At 43.5% G+C, this 26481-nt stretch overlaps 1 protein-coding gene across 1 annotated transcript in view; it reads left to right on the forward strand.

Annotated features, from left to right (window-relative positions):
• The window catches only part of CHGB (chromogranin B), a 96052-nt gene that overhangs the window by 31439 nt on the left and 38132 nt on the right, over positions 1-26481 (forward strand). The window contains exon 3 of the mRNA XM_038750932.1: positions 20574-21017. Coding sequence (XP_038606860.1) covers positions 20574-21017 — 444 coding nt within the window. The remainder of the gene's footprint in view (positions 1-20573; positions 21018-26481) is intronic.

The following is a 26481-nucleotide window of genomic DNA, read 5'->3' on the forward strand; positions in this document are numbered from 1 at the left end:
TTTATTGTTATCAGTGGTAAAGACCACTAACCAATTCAGACTGTGGCCAAGGAGGGAGTTTAACTCTGTTCCAAGATACATAGATTAATGTCTCTATTATTCCTTGTAGCATAGACCTAGCCCCAAATGGCATACTCTTGAAGGATAGATACTGTATATTCTTTCAGTGTTGTATACAATATCTAGCTTGTTTTGAGACTTAAATGGTAACTAGCCATAGAAATCATCAGTCACGGTACTTCGATGGGGATTCAGTGCCTATTCTCCTTCCTACTTAAATTGAGAGCCCCATGTGGGACAGGGACTGTGTCTGATTTGATTAATTTGTGTCTCCCCCAGCTCTTAGAACAATGCTTGACACATAGTAGGTGCTTAATAGATGTTATTAATTTATCTATAACATTCCTGTTGAATAATGATATTTCATGTGGTATTAAGGTGACCACGTATGCCAAGGTAGACAAGTTGTTCCCCGTATTTTGGTGTCCACCTTAACCCTCAACGGTAGTACTAGCTCATGGCACAATAGTAGGTCCACTGTACTAAGTGGCAAGTATAGAATCATGAAGTGATATGTTCCCTGCCCACAAGGAGCTTACACTCTAGTTGGAGAGGTAGACATCTTAGGAAACTTTTGTTTCCTAAAAATGTTGACGGGGCAGAGGAGGGTCAGCAGAAATGCACATAAATGCCCATCTGTGGGGGAGGTCACAGAGGGAGAGGAGATGGCAGGGAGATGGCGACTCCTAAACCTGTGGGCCCAGCTCTCAGAAGTCAGCCCCATTGCTGGACCTGGAAGCCAGTGGTTCTGGGAGCCTCTCCCACTGCCCAAGCAGAGGCAGCAGATGCCCCACAGATAAACTCCAGGAGATGGAAGCTTCCCTCCCGCCTCAGTCAAGGTGACCACTGGAAGCCTGCCGCCGTTTCTGGGTGGCCAGCCTGAGGTCATCCCACTGCCAGGATCGGGGCACCCAGAGAGGGCATCCCACTGTCAGAATTTGGCGGCTTCCACCCCAGAGTTGGCACCCTGGGCAGCGATAGAGGGTCAGTACCACCTTCCTTCCTTCCCTCCTCCTTATCCCTTTCCCATCTCCTCCATCCTTTGTCCCTTTCTCTCCCTCTTTCTACCCCTTGGATCACAGGTAAGGTAACCAGATTTTAGTTTTGTATTATACTTTTTTCTCCCCACTTCTCCTCTGTCTCTCTCTTTCCCTGTCCTTTTTTCTTCTTTCCTTTTCTTTCTCAGTCAGTCTTATTTACTGATCACTTAATGTGTGCAGAGCACTGTACTAAGCTTAGAACAACATAACAGATACATCCCCTGCTCTCAACTCTTGCTCTCTTCCCTCTCATCTCTCTTTCAGTTTATTTCTTGAGTGCCAGATTCTGCCAGCCTCCTATATAAGCCTCCTTTGCTCATTTTCCTGCTTACCTAATTTTGCTTTTACTTCCTGGATAGATGCCCGAGATGAGAGCTTTCAGCCGTGTTGCTAATTGATGCAGGCTGGTACATAACCACCATCAGTGGTGTCTTCTTGGAGTTCAGTCTGCTTTAGGCAAATTGTCCATCCGTAGGGCTCTACTGATTTTGAAAAGTGGTTCACTGACATCTCTGGGTCGTCTTGTGTGTGGTCTTCTCGGGCAACATTCCTCAGTGTTCAGGAGCTCCTACATGAGTGACTCAGGAATTTAGGATGATGCTCCCAGCCAGTCTACCCCCATAGATAATATTTTTATTTTAAAATTTCACCGAAAACCCAATTTTTTAGCATCCCAATTTTTCACTGGTAAAATTTCACGTTTGCCTCTTGACAAATAATGTAATCAAGCCTTACTGCATTTAACTCACTAGATTCATTCATGAGTCAATCCACTCAGCATCATCCCCGTGAGGTAAATCGACATTATTACTTATGACCTGTTTTGTGTTTCAGGGAATTGAGATAATGAGTCTGTGGCAGAGTTGAGATTAGATCAACTGCATTTAATAATATGGAAAACCAGTGTTGGGGCCTTTGAATAATACTTATTGTCAAATGTTAATTTGTCGTTTCCAATGCAGAGCTGTGAAAAATAAATTAAGGTTTTCCCCGAAGAGGTTTATAATTGTCTTGTAATTGAAGTTGCTGTGATAATAGTCTTTTCTTGTAGGTAAAATGGAGCAGAAATTCCTAGTCTCCACCCAGATTACCAGTTGTCTTCCCTCTATCACATCCCTCCCCTGTCAACCCTGGGTTTTCCCCTCCTTTCATTCTTCTCTAGGAGTCTTCCACCTTCTTTTCCCTAAAGGATCCATGCCCTCATGAGTGCTTTTAGAATCCATGTCAGGATTTCACTAATATCTGTGGCTGGGGCTGCTCCAATTCTTTCCAAACTGAGAGTATCTCTTGGTAAGTGTTTGAGAGAAAGAGAGTGTGCCTGGGGATAGGTGTAGCATCCATAATAATAATAATTGTGGAATTTGTTAAGCACTGACAATGCACCAAGCACTTTTTGAAGAACTGGGGAAGACGCCATCTAAACATAGCAATATAGTTCCTGTCCCACGTAGGGGTCCACTGTCTAAGGAGGTGGAGCAGCAAATATCAATCCTCATTTTGCCGATGAGGAAACTGAGTCACGGAGAAGTCAAGCGACTTTCCTAAAGTTACACACTAGACAAGTGATCTTCCGAGTTCCCGTCCTCTGCTCTTTCCACTGAGCCTGACAATGTCTACCATCTTAGGTCGCCAATCACAAGATCAGAAAGCTGCAAAATGGAGACTGTGAGTCTTTTGTGGGCAGGAAGTGTTTCTGTTTGTTAGATCATGCTCTCCCAAGTGCTTAGTACAGTGCTTTGCACACAGTAAGCGCTCAGGAAATGCGAATGAATGAATGAATGGAGCTGTAAAGTGCTCGCTCTCTTAGAGCTCTCCTTAAGAAGCGGCATTCCGAGTGGCCCATTTTTAAGATTCTATAGATTGTTTGATTTAGGATTTGAAAAGGTATATATGTTTGTACATATTTATTACTCTATTTATTTATTTATTTTATTTGTACATATCTATTCTATTTATTTTATTTTGTTAGTATGTTTGGTTTTGTTCTCTGTCTCCCCCTTTTAGACTGTGAGCCCACTGTTGGGTAGGGACTGTCTCTATATGTTGCCAATTTGTACTTCCCAAGCGCTTAGTACAGTGCTCTGCACATAGTAAGCGCTCAATAAATACGATTGATGATGATGATGAAAACCCGGGCAAGTGGCCGTAAAACCCCTCTTTTGTGTTCATCCCCCTAGACGTATGTTTATCCCTCTAGCTCAAAGTTTTGGTTTGCTTACAGTGTACAAAGAGACCCAGTGAACAAGTAGGCCAAACTGATATTGATTTCAGGGCTGCCTCACTGTTTAAATGAAGTCTTCAAAAAGTTTGAAGTAGAAAGAAAAATATGTTGATTTGTGGGCATCTGTACCCGGGATATTTGTGAGACGGAAATGGAAACAAACTACACACTACCATCCTAATAAATATCTCAAAATGTATCTAGTGAGATTTTTAAATGAGAAAGAATAATAGCAGTTCTGGGGTCAAGCTTTTGGTACAGAAACTTCCAGTTGCTCCTATTCACCCAGCCCATGACCTGCCGGCCTCCAGCAAACCCATCCTCTTGGATCTCCAGGAAACCCATTTTCTTAGAAATCCATTGACTTGGGTCTTGGATTTCCTCCTCCCACCAAAAAGCTTTCATCTAGGTTATTTCACGGAGCTCTGTTTATAATGCTGTTAATACAGTGCTTGGGCAAGTAATGCCGGGGACTGAGGAAAGAGAGATTTGAGATTCGGAAAATAAATGGGTCCATAAATTTTCTGAACATCAAACACTGCTTTGTTGTCTGTTTTTCAAGGGTAGAATGTTGTCGCATAGTCATAATATAGCCATTGTCTGGCAGAGCGCTTTTATTTTCCTTTATTTCTATTGAAACAGTCAATAAACCTTTGTAGTGCCACTTCAACTTGAAGTGTCTTTTTAAAACCTTATAATTATACTGGTTTTGCTGCAACAATTCTGTTAGAAGCCCTAATTCCAGGGAAAGAAAAAAAAAGAAATATTCATCATATGGGTTGAAATAGCTTTTGTTCATAATAATCAAAATAATCAAAAGCGTCTATGTATTACTAGAAGGGAGAGGGTGCTCACACAACTCCCAAATAATGATAATAATGATGATGGTATTGAAGCACTTACTAGGTGCCAAGCACTGTTCTAAGCACTGGGGGATATACAAGGTAATCAGGTTGTCCCACGTTGGGCTCAAAGTCTTAATCCCCATTTTACAGATGGCCCAGAGAAGTTAAGTGACTTGCCCAAAGTCACACAGCTGACAAGTGGTAGAGTCAGGATTAGAACCCATGACCTCTGACTCCCAAGCCCGGGCTCTTTCCACTGAGCCACGCTGCTTCTCGAATCTTTGCCTAACCTGAAGAGCAATCACCCAATTTGCTCATATCCACCCCAGTGCTTAGTACAGTGCCTGGCACATAGTAAGCGCTTAACAATTACCATCATTATTATTATTGTCATATTTATTGAGCACTTACTGTGTGCAGGACACTGTTCTAAACACTTGGGAGAGTACAAAATAATAGAGGTTTTAGACACGTTTCCTGACCAAAACAAGGCTCTCTCTATCACCATTCGATCACCCTATTTAAATTTAATCAATGGCATTTATTGAGCACTTACTGCATTCCAAGTAAGTGCACAGAAAAGCACACACAAAAGTAAATGTTAGAATTCAAGAAAGTTTTCCTGCTGTGGACCAAAGTTGGGGCTGCAGTGCTCTTAGGCATCAAACTAGCTAAAATTACCGATCACCTTAAATTTTTCATCACCCGAGGCAGATATAGGATTGAGAACTCCCACCAGGATCAAGTGGCTAGTGTTCTGGAGGCTGTAGTGGCCATAACTGAACTGAACTTCCGAACCAGGCAAGGTCAGAAACCAGGATTTTCTTGGTAACATAAATGGAAATGTTGCTTCGGAGAATACTAAAGAAGAGGTTTGCAAGATAGTATTGACATCGACCAGAAGAAGCAGCATGGCATAGTGGATGGAGCCAAGATTTGGGAGTCAGAAGGTAGTGGGTTCCAATCGTGGCTCCGCCACTTGTCTGTTGTGTGGCCTTGGGCAAGTCACTTCACTTCTCTGTGCCTCAGTTACCTCATCTTTAAAATGGGGATTAAGACTGGGAACCCTATGTGGGACAGGGACTGGATCGAACCTGATTTGCTTGTATCCACCCCAGCACTTAGTACACTGCCTGCCATGTAGTAAGCGCTTAACAAATACTGTAATTATTATTATTATTTTTGTTATTATTTAAGACTGTCAACCAAGCTAAAGGAGTATGTAAAGGTGTATGGAGGCCTTCCCAGACTGAGCCCCCTCCTCCCTCTCCCCCTCCTCCCCCTTCCATCCCCCCCACCTTACCTCCTTCCCTTCCCCACAGCACCTGTATGTATATATATATATATATATATATATATATATATACACATATATACATATATATATATATGTTTGTGTGTATTTATTACTTTATTTATTGATTTATTTTACTTGTACATATTTATTCTATTTATTCTGTTAATATGGTTTGTTTTGTTCTGTCTCCCCCTTCTAGACTGTGAGCCCACTGTTGGGTAGGGACCGTCTCTCTATGTTGCCAACTTGTACTTCCCAAGCGCTTAGTACAGTGCTCTGCACACAGTAAGCGCTCAATAAATACGATTGAATGAATGAATGAATGTAATTACCAGGACATGCAATTATACCATGTGCTGCCTGAGAGCCCTACTTGAGGAAAGCTGTGAAATGGGGTTTAGACTCGAATCTCCCACGGATTAGGCTCAAATAACCAAATTAACCGTATTGAACATCCTTTGTACTCCACATGTAGCTTGCTTATCAGTCAGTGGTGTTTACTGAGCGCTCACTATGTGCAGAGCACTGTACTGAGCGCCTGGGTTTGTATAATAGAGAAGCAGCGTGGCTCAGTGGAAAGAGCCCGGGCTTTGGAGTCAGAGGTCAAGGGTTCAAATCCCGGCTCCGCCACTTGTCAGCTGTGTGACTTTGGGCAAGTCACTTCACTTCTCTGGGCCTCAGTTCCCTCATCTGTCAAATGGGGATTGAGACTGTGAGCCCCACGTGGGACAACCTGATCACCTTGTATCCTCCCCAGCGCTTAGAAGAGTGCTTTGCACATAGTAAGTGCTTAATAAATGCCATTATTATTATTATTATTATTATTATTATTATTATTATTATTATTATTATGCCTCAGAATTAGCGGACTTGTTCCTGCCCAGATCGAGCTTACATTCTAGAGGGAGCTTAGAAAGAAATACATTTCCCTGTGGAAGTCCGTCTGAACCTTAGGGAGACAAGAAGCTAGTATGCGGCACAGTTCCCGGCCCATAACGAAACAGGAAAACCTTGCCTCAGTAGAACTCAGTTCCACTGTCAGGGGATTGGAGCTTCTCACCAGATTGGCTGAAAACCAGTCCCCTCCCAGGAAATTCTGAACAAACCCGAGGGCTGAGGGAAAACGATCGGGAGTTGCGACCTGGCTGGACTTAAGGAAAACCAAAGTGCTAACCCTCTTAGAGCTTTCCATACCATGCAGGGTTCTGAGCACCTTACCCTTTTTAGGTTCGACAGATCTAGAGAGTGATGTTCTTTGACCCATTTTAGATGAAAATGTCTGGAACTTTGGTACACCAACTTGCTCTGTAAATACCTATGAAAAAGGGCCTTGTTTATCCTCAACTCTCAATGTTTCTTTGAACTTGAACTGTGCTCAGGAATGTGATGAGATCTGAGCACTCTCTACGCTCACTGCACCCAGCCTGGTCTCTTCATTTCTGCCAAGAGAACCTGTTCATTGTGCCATGTTCTTGTCCGTCCTGCTTCCAACCTCCTGCTCGGTCAGTTGATGAATGATATTTTGGCTCAAACCCTTCCTGGAACTGTCATTTCAAAGCTGATGGCCCACAGCTCTCTCCATCATCTCCAAGTGGCCTTCTCTGATTAATCTCTAATCCACCCTGGTTATATCCCCCCTCAACTGTGACTTCAACATTTCTGAGCCACTTAAACCCGGATTTATCCACAACCACCCAAAGCACTTACATAAATATCTTACATGCACTGATAACTCAAGCACATAGCCCCTTTTCCTTCTCTCTCCTGTCTGTAATTTTAGTGTCTTCCTCGCCCTTAAAATTGTAAACTTTTTGGAGACAGGCATTATGCCAATTTACTCTATTGTGCTTTTGCAAGCAGATAGACCAGTGCTCTGCACAGGCAGGTGCTCAGTAAATGCAACTGATTGATTGGCAGAGAATCCTCAAAACTGAGGAAGCCATTTGACCTCCTAGTTCCTCAGTGGCTTATCAAATCACACTGCGATCGCTTAAAAATCTATGTGTTTCACTTGGGATCATATTTTCCAGATAGGTTTTCAGAATAAATTTTAAATTGTTATGCTTCTCATGACCTAATAGAAAAAAGCCCAGGGCAGGGAATGAGGGGACCCAATTCTAGTCCCAGTTCTGACGCTGATGCTTTGTCTGACCATAGGCAAGTCACTCAAAAGACTTGTCTTTGAGCCTCAATTTCATCCGTAAATGGAGATTCAATGCCTGTTTTTCCTCCCATTTAGACTGAGACCTACGTGAGGTGGGAAATGTATCCAATCTGATTATCTGTATCCAATCTGTATCTACCTCAGAGCTCAACATATCAGTCAATCAATCACATTTATTGAGTGCTTACTGTGTGCAGAGCACTGTACTACTACTACTAAAAATAGTAATTTTGGTATTTAAGTGCTTACTATGCGCCAGGCATCGTATGAAGTGCTGAAGTAAATACAAGATAATGGAGTTGGACACAGTCCCTGTCCCACATAGAGCTACCAGTCTCAACCCCCATTTTACGGATGAGGTAACTGGTCCACAGCAAAGTTAATTAACTTGCCCAAGGTCACACAGCAGACAAGAGGCAGAGCCAGGATTATAACCCAGCTCCTTCTGATTTCCGGGCCCATATTCTATCCACTATGCCATGCTGCCTAGGAGAGGACAATATAACAGACAATCCCTGCCCACAGCGAGCTTACAGTCTAGAGGGGGATGACAGATATTAATATAAATAAGTGAATTGCAGACATTCACTGAGGGGCAGGTGAATAAAGGGAGCAAAGCAGGATGATGCAGAAGGGATTGGGAGAAAAGGAAGTGAGGACTGAGTCAGGGAAGCCCTCTTGGAGGAGATGTGCCTTCAGTAAGGCTTTGAAGGTGGGGAGAATAATTGTCTGTCAGATATGAAGAGGGAGAGCATTAAAAGTCAGAGGCAGAATGTGGGTGAAAAGGTTGGCAGCGAGATAGACGAGAATGAGGTACAGTGAGTAGACTAGCATTGGCATAATACTAAGGTATCTAGTTAGAGTCTGAGAAATATTAGTATTATTACCATGGTTACCATTATAGCTTTAATTCTATTATAGCTTTAATTCTATTTGTCATGACGATTTTAACACCTGGCTGCATGCTTTGTTTTGTTGTCTGTCTCCCCCTTCTAGACTGTGAGCCCGTTGTTGGGTAGGGGCCGCCTCTATATGTTGCCGACTTGTACTTCCCAAGCGCTTACTTAGTACAGTGCTCAGCACACAGTAAGCGCTCAATAAATATGATTGAATGATTGACTGAATTGGTAATATGCCATTACTGTTAGCTATGTATTACCACTAATACTGTGGTACTAGTAGTAATGATATTAATCATAATAATGCATACAATAATACAGTAATAGCAATAAAGGTCTCCTACTTCCAAAACACTTCTCACTTGTGTCTTAACAATGTGATATTACATCATAGCTTAAGGTGCTGCTGGCTGCTTGTTACTTATATATTGAAATAACCAAACACATTTTGATGAAAGGTTAGCCAAATGACAGAGACAGGTCTAGAAGATATTAAACTCCTAAATCTCCTCCTGTTGCACAGGGCACTCATTGCCAGGGACTGAAACTGTATTTCTCTCTTCCTACTCTCTGCCGTCTCCTTGACAACTGTCTTTTAATGTATTTGAGCTTTAGCCTTCTTCCTTTTGGCTTAGTTCATGCAGATGTGCGCCAGATTTATATCTTGGTCAGTGTATAAAGGCCAAATCCTTTGTGAGTTTGTTTTTCCACTTTGGGCAACCACTGTTGGGGAAAGACAGCTACCTTCTCAGTCACTTATTTTGCCAGCCAAAAGAAAAATTAACAGTCTAAAAGTGATTTTCCTTCATCTGATTTTGAAAACTTTAAAAAGGATTAAGAGAGCAATGTTTAAAGGCTTTGCATCTTAAATACGGCCTTACGGATTTGTTGGTGTGAAGCATCATGGCTGATAATGACATGCAAATCAACACCGGGCTAGAACTTGAAAGAAATAGGGTTTGTTAAAATGTCAATAAAAAACTGATCCTCCCCGCAGCATTTGTATTGAGTTTCTTCAAAGCACTGAGACGCTGAGGCCATCTGTTGCTTTATTGCTAAGATACAGGTTAGTGTGGGATGGGCTGATGAGAAATGTCACGAGCTAATAGATTTTAAAATATATATATATCTGCAGCACCGCACTCAGCTGTTCTCCTACAAGTTCACAGGGCAGCCAGAGAGAGAGAGAGAGTGTGTGTGTGTGTGTATATACACATTTGTGAGTCTACCAACTCTATCGTATTCTCCCTAACACTCTGCACATTGCTCTGCATACAGTAAGCACTCAGCAAATCCCGGTGATTAAGAGAAATGACAGCACTTGCTAGATGTTAACGCCTTTCTACCCCCATTACAGTGTTGTTTTAGTGCTTCCCCATTAGCTTCCACAGAAAGGTCACCGTGGTGTGCAAGATAATTACACCAAACTCACCCTTCAGCTGTGCCATTGCCACCATAGGGTTGTGGCACTGTTTGCTCCCACAATTGGTAAATAATGTTCGGCACAGTGTGACAGTCAGTCCAGATCTGAGGAGTCAGATGATGGTATCAGTTTTTGGAGGGCAGTGAATTTTTCTCTTGCTTTCGTTATACTCTTTCAAGCTGCTTATTCATTCATTCATTCGTAATTATTGAGCGCTTACTGTGTGCAGAGCACTGTACTAAGCGCTGGAAAGTACAAGTTGGCAATATATAGAGATGGTCCCTACCCAACAACGGGCTCACAGTCTAGAAGGGGGAGACAGACAGCAAAACGTAACATGTGGACAGGTGCCAAGTCATCAGAACAAATAGAATTAAAGCTAGATGCACATCATTAACAGAATAAATAGAATAGTGAATATGTGCAAGTAAAATAGAGTAATAAATCTGTACAAACACATATACCAGTGCTGTGGGGAGGGGAAGGAGGTCGGGCCGGGGGGGGATGGGGAGGAGGAGAGGAAAAAGGGGGCTCAGTCTTGGAAGGGCTCCTGGAGGAGGTGAACTCTCAGTAGGGCTTTGAAGGGAAGAAGAGAGCTAGCTTGGTGGATGTATGGAGGGTGGGCATTCCAGGCCAGGGGGAGGATGTGGGCCGAGGGTCGATTGCGGGACAGGTGAGAACGAGGCACGGTGAGGAGGTTAGCGGCAGAGGAGCGGAGGGTGCGGGCTGGGCTGGAGAAGGAGAAAAGGGAGGTGAGGTAGGAGGGGGCGAGGTGATGGACAGCCTTGAAGCCAAGAGTGAGGAGTTTTTGCTTGATGCGTAGGTTGACTGGCAGCCACTGGAGATTTTTGAGGAGGGGAGTAACATGCCCATAGCATTTCTGTGTAGCAGAGTGCTTCCCGCCCAGTAGGTGCCCAATTAATACCATTGATGATGGTCACTATCATTTATTATATGTTAAGCCATCAGGAAAGTCAGTAGCAATTAAATGTGTGAAAAATGATCTTTTTAAATTTCATTTTAAGCCGAACCGTGGCCTATTGTTCTAAGAGATGTGTTTACACTTTAAATTGGTGATGTTCTTAAAGTGGGAGGAACACTAACCAAGTGTTTTTGTTATCCTCCCTGTTATGATCTCCCTAAATGCCTGTGATAAAGCATCCAAAATTAAACATGAATCATGTCCAGAATCAAGCTGAAACATTGACAAATCCTCATTAGAGTGGGGTCAAGTTAAAAACAAGGATTGAGGGCAAAGCTGGAGTGTGGGATTGGGTTTTCCCTGATGGATGCATCTCCTTTGGAATATCGAAAATGTTAATTTGATGATGGACTGTGATGAGCTATGCTTTACCCTCAGTTGCCTGCTCATCTGGGGATTGTTAGACTGTAAGCTCGTTGGGGGCAGGGAACGTTTTTGCCTACTCTGTTGTACTCTCCCAAGCGTTTAGTAGAGAGCTCTGCACATAATAGGCACTTGGCAGATGCCACTGACGACGATTGTTATAGTCTGCTTCTTGCAAGGAGCAAAGCTGCATAGTGCGCTGGGCAGAGAAAGCCCTCATTGGAGAGTATTCATCCTTTGAAACAATTCTGTATCCAAATCTAAAAATGGTGGGGAGAGGAAACTTCATTCTGATGCAGAATTTACCTCTGCCTGAGATGTCGTGATAGCTTGACAATGTTGCTCCAAGCGGATAATCCTGAAAACCAGCCCCCAGATCATATTGTGTGGTAGGTGTCTGTTTTCAAGGTGCACTGACCCCTGCAGTAGAGCCCCTTAGTTCCGACATGGGACCCAAAAATGCAGGGTTTGTCCAAGGGGGTAGGTTGATTTCTGCCAAGTTGTACCACATTCTTGGACCGTCCGGCCCATCTCTGCCAAGGTAGCAATAAAGCAATTGGCATCATGACCATCACTCCAGCCCGGCTGATGGTGCCATCTGCTTTTTGCTGGGCACAGACGTCCCCTGCTTTCCATCCCATCTGCCCCGATGGACGACCGGGGACTTTAGCCAGCCAAAAGTATCTTCACAGCTGGCTCAGGCTGGCACTAACGCCTGAGGTGTCAAGTACTTTTGTCACTGTAAAAAAAAAATTCTCAGTGATATTTGCTTTCTTTATGGTAATTTTGGCTTTTCAGCCTTAACCCATTATTTGTATTGACTTTGATGGAAATGTCACAGATTTCAGCTTGTGCAAAAAGTGCAGATCCCTACCTCTCTCCGTGACTAACTGCTAAAGGGTACAGCCATATTTGTGGCTTATCACATTTAGTAAAAGCTTTCAGTAAAGATTACTGGCATCTAGCGAAGCATAGCTGGAGGAGGAAGCTTTGGTTTTGCCATGGGTATTTCTCCATCTGCAGTTTCCTACTTGCTGTTCCCTTCTCTTTCTCTCTCTCGTCTCTCTCACTCTCTTTTTCTCTCTCCTCCCTGGCCTTCTACAGTTTACCTCTTTCCTCTTTTCAGTTTCTCCCTTAATTCTCTCTTCCATCCATGTCCATGCCTCCTTGTCTTCCCATGCTCTTCCTGCTCCTCGCCTTCCTGTCCTGCTCCCTAACTGCCCCCTTTTTCCAGTGTCCCTCATTGTTTTTTTGCCTGTCACCGCATCTCTTCCACCTCCCTGTTCCTTCTATCCTTTCTCATCTCTTCCTCCTTCTGAATCCCCATGCCCTCTCCCTTTCTCTTTCTTTCTCCCAAAGCAAATCAATCCAACAGCCACCAGTTCTCAGCACTTAGAACAGTGCTTCGCACATAGTAAGCACTTAACAAATGCCATTATTATTATTATTATTAATAGCAATAATAGAGTATTTGTTAAGTGCTTTCTATGTGCTGAGCCCTGTTCTAAGCACTAAAATAATTCAGGGTCTGGTTGGGTTGAGCCTGAATTTTCTGTCTGTCCTCGTTATTCACAACATTTATTGAGCACCAGCCATTTGTAGAGCACTTTACTATGTGCTTGGGAACATACATTAGAAAGAGAATATATTGTCCCTACCTTCAAGAAGCTTACAATCTAATAACGGTCCTCATCTTGGACAAGCTAGAGCCGTGAGATTTAGGCCTGCGATATTAAAGTCACAATTTAAATTCAATTGCTATCTTTTTACTGCCATTTTTTAAATGGAACTTAAGTGCTTATTATGTGCCAGGCACTGGGATAAGTACAAGCTAATCAGGTTGAACACAGCCCGTGTCCCACATGGGGCTCACAGTCTTAATCCCCATTTTTCAGATGAGGGAACTGGGGCCCAGAGAAGGGAAATGACTTGCCCAAGGTCGCTTGTATGCTCACAGCAGACAGGTGATAGGACTAGGATTAGAACCTTGATCCTTCTGATTCCCAGGTCCGGGCTCTATGCTTCCCGAGATCATTAGTAAGAAAGAAGTTGTTAAAAAAAATATTTGGCCAATGTATTTTTTTTTAAACAAGCCATTATGCCAGGTTTGTTTCCTGTTCAAAGCACCTCGACTGCGTACATAACTGTGTCTGTTTTCACTGGGTTCCAAATAATTAGCTCACACTAACCTTGTCCGAAGTCAGTCTTAAAATCATTATTACTTCGTTCAGCGTTATTAAAACCGATATAATCGTGGCTCCTGGTTATTGGAGGTGCGTGTCAAATGTCAATGGACTGTGTTTAATGTTTAATTATCTTTTAATTGAATCCCAGTTTTGACCTGACCCTAAAGGCAGACCCTATGGCAGATGTTTACCATCGCAAAGCAGGCAGATGTGCATTTTATAATTTTCCATTTTGCTCCGAGTTTGTTCTTTCCTGTATGCTCTCAACTTCATTTATAGTCTTTTGATAAATGAATGTGTTTTGCCCAGTTGTTTTTATCACTCCCAGGTGTGTATACTCTAAGGCTTTCTTTAAGACTCTTTTTCTAAGAACATATTTCTAGTAACTTTAAAAGCATAAACCTCCCTAAAACCATACACCTTGTGTCAAAAAGCAGTAGCCCGCAGTTTAAAATACTGGTGTTCGTTTTAAAGGTTGTATGTTCTTCTCCCTCCAGTCAACCATTTGGTGATAGAATGCTTTTGTTTTCTGTCGCTTTTATCTCCAGAGCCCTTTTCAGGACTAAAACAGTACGCCCTGTGATAAATTAATATCATCACTCCCATGTTGAAATGAGAGAAAACTGAAGTATAAACAGACCGTTCAGGTTAATGCTCAGAGGAGTTTTTTATTCTCATGCCTGTACGGTACATCTTCCTCTCCTCTATCCTCAGTGTTTTGTCTTTTAATCTTTCCCAATCTTGGCCAAGTTTCCAGTCTAATCGAGTTTAGTGGCTGGAGCATCAGGTTGGGAGGCAAAGACCTGATTCAGGCTGTAGCTGTTCTTTCAAGGTTGTTGCTTTGCACATAGTAAGTGCGTAATGAATGCCATCGTTATTATTGTTATTATTGTGGGACTTTAAGCAAGTCTCTCAACCTTTCTCTATGATTCCTGTATACTAAGTAGAATAAAAATATCCCTATCTGCCTTACAAGGGTAAGGTAACAGATATTTCCCACACACACCACCCTCTTGTAAAATGGGGATTAAGACTGTGAGCTCCATGTGGGACACTGGATTGTGTACAACCTGATTACTATGAATCTGTCCTGGTGCTCAAGTCATACCAGGCGCGTAGTAAGCGATTAGTATTTACCATTTTTTAGAAAATGGAGGTGGAGGAGAGTGAAGAGAAGATGACCAGGCCTTAAAACTATGGAAAAATTTTAGGCCCTGCCCAGCTTTACCCTGACTGGGGTGAGGGGCAAAGTACTTCCATTTTGAAGACCCTCCGGAGGAGTAAAACTGGAGCTGCATAAACTTGCTCCATACCCCCATGTACGTAGGGGGAAGGCTGAGACCAGGTAGTAAATTGCTCCAGTGCCCTCCAGGCTGTGCCCTCTGACCTCTCTGCATCATCCACTCAAGTCTTTTCCTACATATACACCATGTGTTAGCGAGAAATCGGGGCTGTCAGCCGACAGCCTGGAGCCAAACAATGAGGATGTTACACTAGGAGCAACTGAAGAATTCTCTAACTGCAGCTAAGAACAGTGGTCTTCCCTCTAGACTGTAAGCTCGTTATGGGCAGGGAATGTATCTACCAACTCTGTTGTAGCGCTTTGTACAATGGTCTGCATATAGTTAGCGCTCAATAAATACCATTGATTCATTCATTCGCCCATATCCTGACCCAAAGCGCTCTCTAGACTGTAATCTTGTTATGGGCAGGGAACGTGTTTGGTAATTCTGCTGTATTGTACGCTCCCAAGCTCTTAGGACACTGCTCGACACATAGAAAGCACTCAGTAATAAGTACTGCCGATTGACTAATCTAACTATACCACCTTTCCTACCGACTGACGGTATTCCAAGCTTGGTATCTGTCATACCTGACAAAATAATAATAATTATGTTATTTGTCTAGTGCTTACTATGTGCCAGGCACTGTCCTAAGCACTGGGGTAGATATAAGCAAATCAGGTTGGACACAGTCCCTGTCCCACGTGGGGCTCACTGTTTCAGTCCCCGTTTTCCAGGTGAAGGAACCGAGGCCCAGAGAAGTAAAACGACTTGCCCAGGGTCACACAGCAGACAAGTGGCAGAGCCGGGGTTAGAACCCACGACCTTTTGGCTCCCAGGGCTCTATCCACTAGGCCATGCTGCTTCTTAAAACTGAAAGAGACCGCAAAGGATTGGTTCGCCCATCCCTGCCATTGAATCAGGTCACGTGCAAAGCTCTTTAAACATTTTTAAGCCCGGAAAGACTCCACAACGTCCCCTGTTAGCGTCTTCTCCGACCTCCCGACTCAAGTCATTAAAGCAGCCGTGGCTAATCTCTGGGTCACAAGCCACCCGCGGCTCTGCTTCATTCACTGGGTGATTCGTGATTTATTGTTTATTATTTTGCTGCAGTGAGCTACCTACTGCCCTGGCCAGCCTTCCTTGGCGGGGGCAGTGACCAGTGATTCAGGGCCAGGAAGAGAAGCAGTACTCGCTCCCGCTCCCAGTTCCGAGTCGAGCCTCTCCAGTAGTTGTCTAAGTAAATCTGAAAATCCAGACCCGTGTTTAGGACTGAGCCAGATTTCTCTCTGAAGATAGCTAGGTCCCCTGTGGATGCTCGTTGTGTGTTTTGATACGGTCCTCTTTGAACAGACTGCAGAAATGGGGCTTACAGTTGATGGATCGTATTTAGGCCCTGCTGAGAGCTCACCTCCTCCAGGAGGCCTTCCCAGACTGAGCACCTTCCTTCCTCTCCCCCTCGTCCCCCTCTCCATCTCCCCGTCTTACCTCCTTCCCTTCCCCACAGCACCTGGATATATGTATATATGTTTGTACATATTTTTTACTCTATTTATTTATTTATTTTATTTGTACATATCTATTCTATTTATTTTATTTTGCTAGTATGTTTGGTTTTGTTCTCTGTCTCCCCCTTTTAGACTGTGAGCCCACTGTTGGGTAGGGACTGTCTCTATATGTTGCCAATTTGTACTTCCCAAGCGCTTAGTACAGTGCTCTGCACATAGCGCTCAATAAATACGATTGATGATGATGATGATGATGCAGAGCACTTGGGAGACGGCAGTGCAATAGATTGGATGGTTATTTCTTCTATGCCTCATTGTATTTCATAATTGCTGACTTGGAGAGGTCTGGGGAAAATTCATTTGACTTAAGTGGAGGGGTGCTGTTTGATCTTTAGGAGATAGTTTCCCTGATGAACACCATAATTGATGATATCGTTATTATTCACTTTATAATACCATTTTTATTCATACTATTCATTTTTATTCATACCATTTTATATGGTGGTTATTCAATAGCCTCAAGCTGAAAAGGACCTTCTGAAGACACAAATGACTTTAGCAAATAATTTTTTAGAACACTTTTAACCCGAGATTTCAATCAATCAATCGTATTTCTTGAGCGCTTACTGTGTGCAGAGCACTGTACTAAGCGCTTGGGAAGTACAAGTTGGCAGCATATAGAGACGGTCCCTACCCAACAGTGGGCTCACAGTCTAGAAAGAAATTTCAAGCATTGTGTTAATTAGCTACTCACATCAAACTTAACTCTGCCAAAATAAACTGTTTTAAGCAAAATACCTCATTGCTGGGTTCTAATCCCAACTCCATATGACCTTGGGCACGGCATTGGCCTCAGTCTTCTCATCTGTAAAATGGGGATTAAATATCAATCAATCAATTGTATTTATTGAGCACTTACTGTGTGCAGAGCACTGTACTAAGCACTTGGGAAGTACAAGTTGGCAACATATAGAGATGGTCCCTACCCAACAGTGGGCTCACAGTCTAGAAAGAAATTTCAAGCATTGTGTTAATTAGCTACTCACATCAAACTTAACTCTGCCGAAATAAACTGTTTTAAGCAAAATACCTCATTGCTGGGTTCTAATCCCAACTCCATATGACCTTGGGCAAGGCATTGGCCTCAGTCTTCTCATCTGTAAAATGGGGATTAAATATCAATCAATCAATCGTATTTATTGAGCGCTTACTGTGTGCAGAGCACTGTAGTAAGTGCTTGGGAAGTACAAGTTGGCAACATCTAGAGATGGTCCCTACCCAACAGTGGGCTCACAGTCTAGAAGGGAGAGACAGAGAACAAAACAAAACATATTAACAAAATAAAATAAATAGAATAGTTATGTACAAGTAAAATAAACAAATATTTAAATATTTAAATATCTATTCTCCCACCGTAGGTGGTGAGCCCTATTAGGGAGAAGGGCCTGTGTCCTATCTGATTGTATCGTACCTACCCTAGTGCTTAGCATAGTTCTTAGCACATAGTCGGTGCTTAACAAATATCACAGTTTTATTACTATTATTATTATTAGTTGTAGTGTAGTAATATTAGATGGGGATGAGACTGTAGCAAGAAGGACCTGTATCAAAGATGGTTGGGGGTTTGGTGGGGGAAAAACTCTTACCTCTGTCGGGACCATCTTCACCATAGAGAAGCAGCGTGGCTCAGTGGAAAGAGCACGGGCTTTGGAGTCAGAGGCCATGAGTTCAAACCCCGGCTCTGCCAATTGTCAGCTGTGTGACTTTGGGCAAGTCACTTAACTTCTCTGTGCCTCAATTACCTCATCTGTAAAATGGGGATTAAGACTGTGAGCCCCCCGCGGGACAACCTGATCACCTGTAACCTTCCCAGCGCTTAGAACAGTGCTTTGCACATAGTAAGCACTTAACAAATGCCATCATCATCATCATAGCTCCCCTCCTTGGGGAGGTGAAGCCACACTAGGTGAGGTTGGGTAAAGTTGGGGCAGGAGAAGGATGAATTGCTCTGCCCTCCCAACCCGAGAGTTCTCTCTGAGCCCTCAGATGTGGCAGGAACTTGAAAGACAAAATAGGAGAAAGTAAGGTTAATTTCCACTTTACAACTGAGGAAACTGAGGCTCAGAAGAGACCCATGAGTTGCTCAGAGGTCACACAGCAGGCCCCGAATATCCTGGATTTGGCGGGTTGAACTCCTAAGCATATGTTGGAGGGGGTTGTTTGTGCGTATCACTCATGAATATATTTATTGCCTCCTAATTGGAGGACTAAACCAGGCATAGAACATCATGTGGATATTAGGTCGCTGTAATAAGATCAGACTAATGTTTCAGGCCAGGTCCATGTTTAAATATTGCCTTTTGGCAGTGCCTCTTATCAGACTGCTTCCAGTTGATTAGGTGGTTCTGTTTTAGCCTGGGTTTCTGCTGCTTTCAAAATCTTATCTGATCCACGTGTGGATTCTATGAAACATCGATGCCAAAATATTAATGGTGGACTCAAGGCACCTCTCCTGCAGAACCTCAGCTTTCTTCTCTAAGGATAGAATTTTAGAAATATGAAAGCCTCAGTAGTGAAAGAAAAAAATCGAATCCACTGTTCTTTTCCAGTGAAGAACCTAAAAGAAAATTCTTTAAGTTCCTCCGACGTTGTTAAAATGCCACTCTCCTTCAACCTTCAAGGGAGGTTTATCTGGTTCTTGTTTGGGGTTAGAGTTCGGGATCAGAGAAGCAGCGTGGCTCAGTGGAAAAAGCACGGGCTTTGGAGTCATGGGTCATGGGTTCGAATCCCAGCTCTGCCAATTGTCAGCTGCATGACTTTGGGCAAGTCACTTAACTTCTCTGTTCCTGTTCCCTCATCTGTAAAATGGGGATTAAAACTGTGAGCCCTCCGTGGGACAACCTGATCTCCTTGTAAGCGCTCCTCCCCAGTGCTTAGAACAGTGCTTTGCACATGGTAAGTGCTTAATAAATGCCATTATTATTATTATTATCAGCAATAGTAGTAATAATAGGAGATTTTATTAGGTGTCCACTTCATCAACATTACCATCAATGGTATTTAATGAGGGCTTACTGTGTGCAAAACACTGTACTAAGAGCTTGGAAGAGTACAGTTCACTAGAGTTGGGAGATACCATCCCTGCCCACAACGAGCGTACAATCTACAATCTAATAAGCCATGCTTATTCTCATCAGTCCTCTTAAGTGCCTGCCCATACAGGTTTGGGAATGCAGTTCATTCATTCAGTTGCATTTATTGAGTGCTTACTATGTGCAGAGCACTGTACTAAGCATTTGGGAGAGTACAATACAACAATAAACAGTCCCTGCCCACAGTGAGCTTACAGTCTGAGGCGAGCGGGGGGAGATAGGCATTAATATAAATTAATAAATTACAGATATATACATAAGTGCTGTGAGGCTGTAGCCATCACCTCTGGAAATACTGAGTCGTCATGGGGAAGAGAGAGTTAGCTTTAGAGTCAGCTTCTAGACTGTGAGCCCGCTGTTGGGTAGGGACTGTCTCTATGTGTTGCCGACTTCTACTTTCCAAGCGCTTAGTACAGTGCTCTGCACACCGTAAGCACTCAATAAATACGATTGATTGATTGATTGATTAGCTATTAAGAGTTAGAGATAACTGTAAGCTCGTTAGAGTCAGGGAATGTTTCTGCCAACTCAGTTACAGTGTACTCTCCCAAGAGCTCAGTACAGTGCTCTGCAGTCAGTAAGTGCTCAATATATACGATTGATCGATTGACCGACTGATACTGCAAATTGGTATCCTGACTGTAAAAGTGCTAAACAGGCCATCAAAGGCTGAAGGAATCCTCAGCCTTCCTGCTAACAAGGAATGCTTTTTACCAATCTCTTGTTCACTTACTGATATCTTTGCAAGCACAGTGCTCTGCACGCGGTAGGGGTTCAAGAGCTGTTACCAAGAGACAGATCAATCAATCAATCAATCGTATTTATTGAGCGCTTTCTATGTGCAGAGCACTGTACTAAGCGCTTGGGAAGTACAAATTGGCAACATATAGAGACAGTCCCTACCCAACAGTGGGCTCACAGTCTAAAAGGGGGAGACAGAGAATAAAACCAAACATACTAACAAAATAAAATAAATAGGATAGGTATGTACAAGTAAAATAAATAAATAGAGTAATAAATATGTACAAGCATATATACATATATACAGGTGCTGTGGGGAAGGGAAGGCGGTAAGATGGGGGGATGGAGAGGGGGTCGAGGGGAAGAGGTGAAACAGATGAAACAATGGTGTGATTGTTTCCTGTTGCAGATGCCAGCAACCCAAATTCTGAGCCAAACGACCCAGGGACCAGTGAGGACTTTTGGCTTAATGACTCTTCGACGGCAGAATCAGGAAAGAAGAAGGAGGATGGACTTCGAAAGTCTCTGGATAGATTCTATGAAACGTTCGGCCAGGCGTGGTTTCCTCCAGGGGACCCACTCTCTGAGGCCGCGGTCCGGTGCCTGGATCACCAGATCACAACCCTGGCAAGCCAGGAGAGCAAAAAATACGCACTCCGCTGTTTTCAAATGGCCCGGGTGATCTTAAACCGAGATGGCTACTCAGTCTTGCAGAGAACGTCCAAGCAGACGCTCGTCTCCCCCTTGGGAGGAGAAGCCGTGTCCCCCGATAGAGCCAAGTCAACCCCAGGACTTTCAAAAGACGTCGCCCGCTTCCTTTCAGACCAGATTGCGATGCATGGAGGCAGCGTGGGTTAGTGGAAAGGGTATGGGACCTGAATTCTAGCCCCAGCTCTGCAACTGTCTTTTTATGTGACCTTGGGCCAGTGATAGGATCGCTGCATGCCTTAGTGTTTTCATCTGTAAAATGGGACTAAGACGCCGACATTCCCTGTGTCTTAGATCATGAGCCCCAGGTGAGGCAGGGACTGTGTTCAATCCGGTGATCTTGTATCTACTCCGTTGTGTAGCACAGCAGTTGGCACATGAGTGTTTAACCGACACCAAAATAAATGAATAAAGCAGATATGATCCACGATCCGTGTGAAACAGTGTGGCCTAGTGGAAAGAGCACGGGCCTGGGAGTAAGACGACCTGGCTTCTAATACCTGCTCTGCCACGTGTCTGCCGTGTGATCTTGGGCAAGCCACTTAACTTTTCTGGGAGTCAGTTACCTCTCTGTAAAATGGGGATTAAATCCCACTCTGTCCTACTTAGACTGTGAGCCCCATGTGGGACAGGGACCGTGTCCAACCTGACAAAGTACAGTGCTCTGCACTCAGTGAAGAATAATAATAATGATAATGGTGGCATTTGTTAAGCACTTACTATGTGCAAAGCACTGTTCTAAGCGCTGGGGGGATACAAGGTGATCAGGTTGTCCCGTGTAGGGCTCACAGTCTTAATCCCCATTTTACAGATGAGGTAACTGAGGCTCAGAGAAGTTAAATGACTTGCCCAAAGTCATACAGCAGACATGAGGCGGAGCCAGGATTGGAACCCATGACCTCTTTCCACTGAGCCACGGGATTGATTGTTTTCTCAGGTTATCTCTAGCTCTTCCTTCTGTCCCAAAGTACGTCTTTTTATACTGCACTCGTGTCAGAATTTTTCACAACTGCTCAGTTATTTATATTAACATCTGTCTGTCTCCGCCCTCTAGACTGTAAGCTTGTTGTGGGCAGATAAGATGTCTGTTTATTGTTGTACTCTCCCACATGCTTTAGCACAGTGCTCTGCACACAGGAAGAACTCAGTAAATACGAATGAATGAATGAATGAATGAATGAATAGTCAGTGATCTTCTCAGTACTTGTGCTGACAGTGAACTGCCAGCTTTTCTGGTTGTACAGTCTTTGGCTTTTTTAGCTTGACTTACACTCAAGCTTCTCGCCCAGTTCTGTGATAGATAGGGACATGTCACCATAATAACAATGTACTAATGAGTTCTGCCTTGCAAGAAGAGGAGTTCAAATGATGAAATCATGCTGGATGTTTAATGATTCACTTCTTTATTTGCAGTTCATCCTCAGAACTTCTCAAAACTGTATTTTGGGGAAATATTTGTGCTGCATTGTCCACGGGACTTTTTTTTTTTCCAAACACCACAGCTAATTCCCAATTACTCCCGCAATAATTCATCTTGTGAGAATCTGTCTAGTTGTTAATGCTGCCCCCAGTTAGGTTTCTCACTTCATAATAATTAATTTCATAATTATGGTATTTGTTAAGCTCTTACTGTGTGCCCAGCCCTGCTCTATGCACTTGGGAGGGTACAGTCTAACAGAGTTAATTGAAGTGTTCCCTGTCCACAACAAGTTTATAGAGTAGAGGGGGAAATGCCTCGCCTTAGACGAAGGCCACTCTCCATGAATGTAACATTAACTAGCAGTAATAAATAATCACCACTCCCATCAAGTCTCCACAATCCTTAGGCATTGATCATCCCCGTTCGGAGGAGAAACAACTCCCATTAGGAGGGAGAGAGGGATTCCATGAAGCTGTAAATGCCAGAGGGACTAATTTGTTCACATCTTTACCACTGATCTTCACAAATTACCTGTTCCCTCCGCTTCCCTTTTGAGACACTAATGGAAAAGGCAGTATGTACGATTGAACACACACAGTGGGGATTTTGAATGTCAGCTCATGCAAACCAGAGTAGAAGATGGATGCTAAAAGATGATGGAAAACTACGAGGGAGCATGTGGTGACATGTGTTGCCTGAGCATAACGCTGGGCCTGGAATCGTGGCCTAGGTGGATAGAGCATGGGCCTGGGGTCAGGAGGATCTGGGTTCTAATCCTGGCTCCGCCACTTGTCTGCTGTATGGTCTTGGGCAAGTCACTTAACTTCTCTGTGTCTGTTACCTCATCTGGAAAATGGGGAAATGAGCCCCATGTGGGACAGGGACTGTGTCCAACCTGATTAGTTTGTACCTGCCCCAGTGCTTAGAACAGTGCTTGACCTATAGTGAGCGCTTAACAAATACCATTATTATTATTATTAGCCCGATTTAGGCTAACAGAACTGAAGTCTGGATAACTAGAAAGAACTGTACGCTGTGAGAAAGCAACAATCCACTGAGAACACAAGGCAGAAGAGGTCATGACTACGAAAGTTGTGCAAAAGTTTTGATGTGTGTGGAACCAAAGAGGTACTTTAGGACAGAAGAGCAAACTGAAATAACTGAAAACAAGGACTATGCTTTTGACCAAAACAGTCTCTGGGAATGATAATAATATATAATGATATTAGATCAGGGCTGTGTTTTGAAGAAATATCCCCAAGAAGTAAGAGACAGTGAGAGGGCTAGAGACAGAACAAGGGTCTTATTCCTTCTGCTGAATCATTTGGAGACCTGGCCAGCCTTCCAGTGTGAAGAAGGCCTATCGTGGTGAGGTTTTTAAGCTCTAGAATTGTGATCTATTATTTTACTGTATTCTTAGATTTGCTGGGGGTGGGGGGTGTTTATCGATTTACCGTGGGATTGGACATCTATGCTATTTTAAGCAAAGAATTTTATTGTGTGTCACTAATTACCAGCAATAAATTTGCTATAGAATTTCCTCTCCTCCAAGTTTCTGTTATGGTCCATCTTTGCATCATATTTTCCGTAGTATTAAAAGTGTCATCAGTAGTGATTCCTACATCCTGGAATTATGCTTCCGGTATGTGGAGTCTCTAAACCAAATTACTGAAAATTGCTGAGGCTCTCATTACCTTGAAAATGGTGAAGATGAGACCAAATTCAGTGGTTTTATGTTGGCTCCAGAAAACCCCCCAAGGTTGTCATGTTATTTCTTTCAGTCATATCTATTGAGCGCTGTGTTCAAATCTCTGTACTAAGCCCGTGGGAGTACAGTACAACAATAAATGGACCCATTCCCTGCCCACAAAAAGAAAGCTGCTTTGGAATCAGTGATATTGTCGATGCTCAAGTGAAGAGCGGGAGAAAGACGTGTCTGTCAACTGGCAACTCTTTTATGTTGTGTTCTCCCAAGCGCTTAGTGCAGTGCCCTGCATAGAGTAACTGCTCAATAAATGATTGATTGACAGACAACTGCCAAAGATATGACATATCCCCTCTCTGGGCTGGCAGCCTGACTTCCATTTTCCTCGCTTCTAGGCAGGCCTTGGAGCTGGGGAGAAGGTCCTCAGTCATCCTGTGGATTGTCAGTGAGTTCCCCTTATTCTCCTTGTGTTCCTCTGAGGTCATCTGACTCATCTCTGGGGGCATCCTCTAGGCAGAAATGAGGTCTGTGTCCAAATGGTGGCCCAGTGTGATCTTCTGGTCATCTTTTCCTACAGCAGGTGCTCCATGTTCCCACAGCACAACTCCAGCAGGGCTAAGATGTGCGTCACCCCAGTGCTGCTTTTAATAGCCGGGCTAGGCCTCTGCTAGGCAGAGAGATGCTTTTTGTGTCCTATGCGGCAATAAACGAGGGGCTGTTTGCACCACCCTCAGTTGTCAGACTGCTCAGTGGAAAAGTATTTAGAAGCTTTAGATTATATCTAATCTGATCCTTGGAGAAAAGAAATTACACTGACAGAAAAAACTCTGCTGCTTTCGTGCCCGCAGAGAGTGACTGACAGCCCTCCGAGTTGGAGAGCACGGGTTTAGATGGCAGGTGCTCCAAATTTTTTCTATTTGTAATGGTATTAAACACTTACGCTGTGACATGCACTGTACTAAGCGCTGGGTTAGATACAAGCTAATCAATCAATCAATCGTATTTATTGAGCGCTTACTATGTGCAGAGCACTGTACTAAGCGCTTGGGAAGTACAAATTGGCAACATAATCAGATGGGACACAGTCCACGCCTTACATGGGGCTCGTAATCATCATCCTCATTTTACAGATGAGGATTATGTCGACCAACTGTGTTATTTCGTACTCTCCCAAGCGCTTAATCCAGTGCTCTGCACACAGTAAACACTCAGTAAATATGATTGATTGATGGGGTAACTGAGGCACAGAGAAGTTAAGTGACTTGCCCAGGGTCACACAGCAGACAAGTGGCAGAACAGGAATTAGAGGCCAGGTCTTTTTGACTCCCAAAGGGGAGTTAATTGGCTTGGTACCAATTAGCCCACCCTGAGCACCTCTACAGAAAGTTGGTGTGCAGTTGACCAGTTTACAAGGGTATTAAAAGCACAGCAAAGACTAATGAGGTGCTGTTTCCTGGACAGGATGGAAAATGTCTAATAAAGGCCTAGAGAAGCAGCCTGGCCTAGTTGAAAGAGCACAGGCCTGGGAATCAGAGGACCTGGGTTCTAATCCCAGCTCCACCGCTTGTCTGCTGTGTGACCTTGCGCAAGTCACTTAACTTCTCTGTGGCATAGTTCCCTCATTGGTAAAATGGGGATTCAGACTGTGCTCCCCACATGGGATATGGACTGGGTCCAATCTGATTAGTTTATACCGATCCCAGTGCTTAGTAGAGTGCCTGGAACATAGTAAGCATGTAACAAATGCCATTAAAAAAAGGCCTGAGAGTTAGGTATAATGGCATTTATTAAGTGCGAAGCACTGTTTTAAGCGCTGGGGAGGTTACAAGGTGATGAGGTTGTCCCACGGGGAGCTCACAGTCTTAACCCCCGTTTTGCTGATGAGGGAACTGAGGCACAGAGAAGTTAAGTGACTTGCCCAAGGTCACACAGAAGACAATTGGCGGAGCCGGGATTTGAACCCGTGACCTCTGACTCCAAAGCCCGTGCTCTTTCCACTGAGCCACGCTTCTTCTACTAAGCTTCTTGCTCTGGGGAAGCCCAGGAGTGCAAGAAGATGTTTTAATATGAATTGTAGAGCCATTCCTGAATTAGATTCAAATAGTAGAAATGAAGAATGACCCAGAACCCAGTTTCTCTGATTCCCAGGCAAGGGCTCTTTCCACTAAGCCCTACCGCTTCAGACAGGGTCACAGTATAAAATGGCATCAACAGGGCTGGGAAAAATATAACTTTAAAAAGAAATCTGTGAAAAATGAAGTGTTTTGCTGTAGGTTTAAAGAGGAGGATGGGAGACTAAATTAACAGGAAAGGAAGTTTGACATTTGGACAGGGAAACACATTGGAACTGGCAGAAGAGCTGATGACCTTTTTAAGTGCTTAACACACTAGGTATGTGTTCCTGAAAGGGTTTTAAACTGCAGTTTATTGACGTTTCAAATGATATAACTCTTTTTCAAAAATTGTCTACTTGAATACCACTAA

The sequence above is a fragment of the Tachyglossus aculeatus genome, chromosome 9, assembly GCF_015852505.1.
Source record: "Tachyglossus aculeatus isolate mTacAcu1 chromosome 9, mTacAcu1.pri, whole genome shotgun sequence".
In the NCBI taxonomy this organism is placed as follows: Eukaryota; Metazoa; Chordata; class Mammalia; order Monotremata; family Tachyglossidae; genus Tachyglossus; species Tachyglossus aculeatus.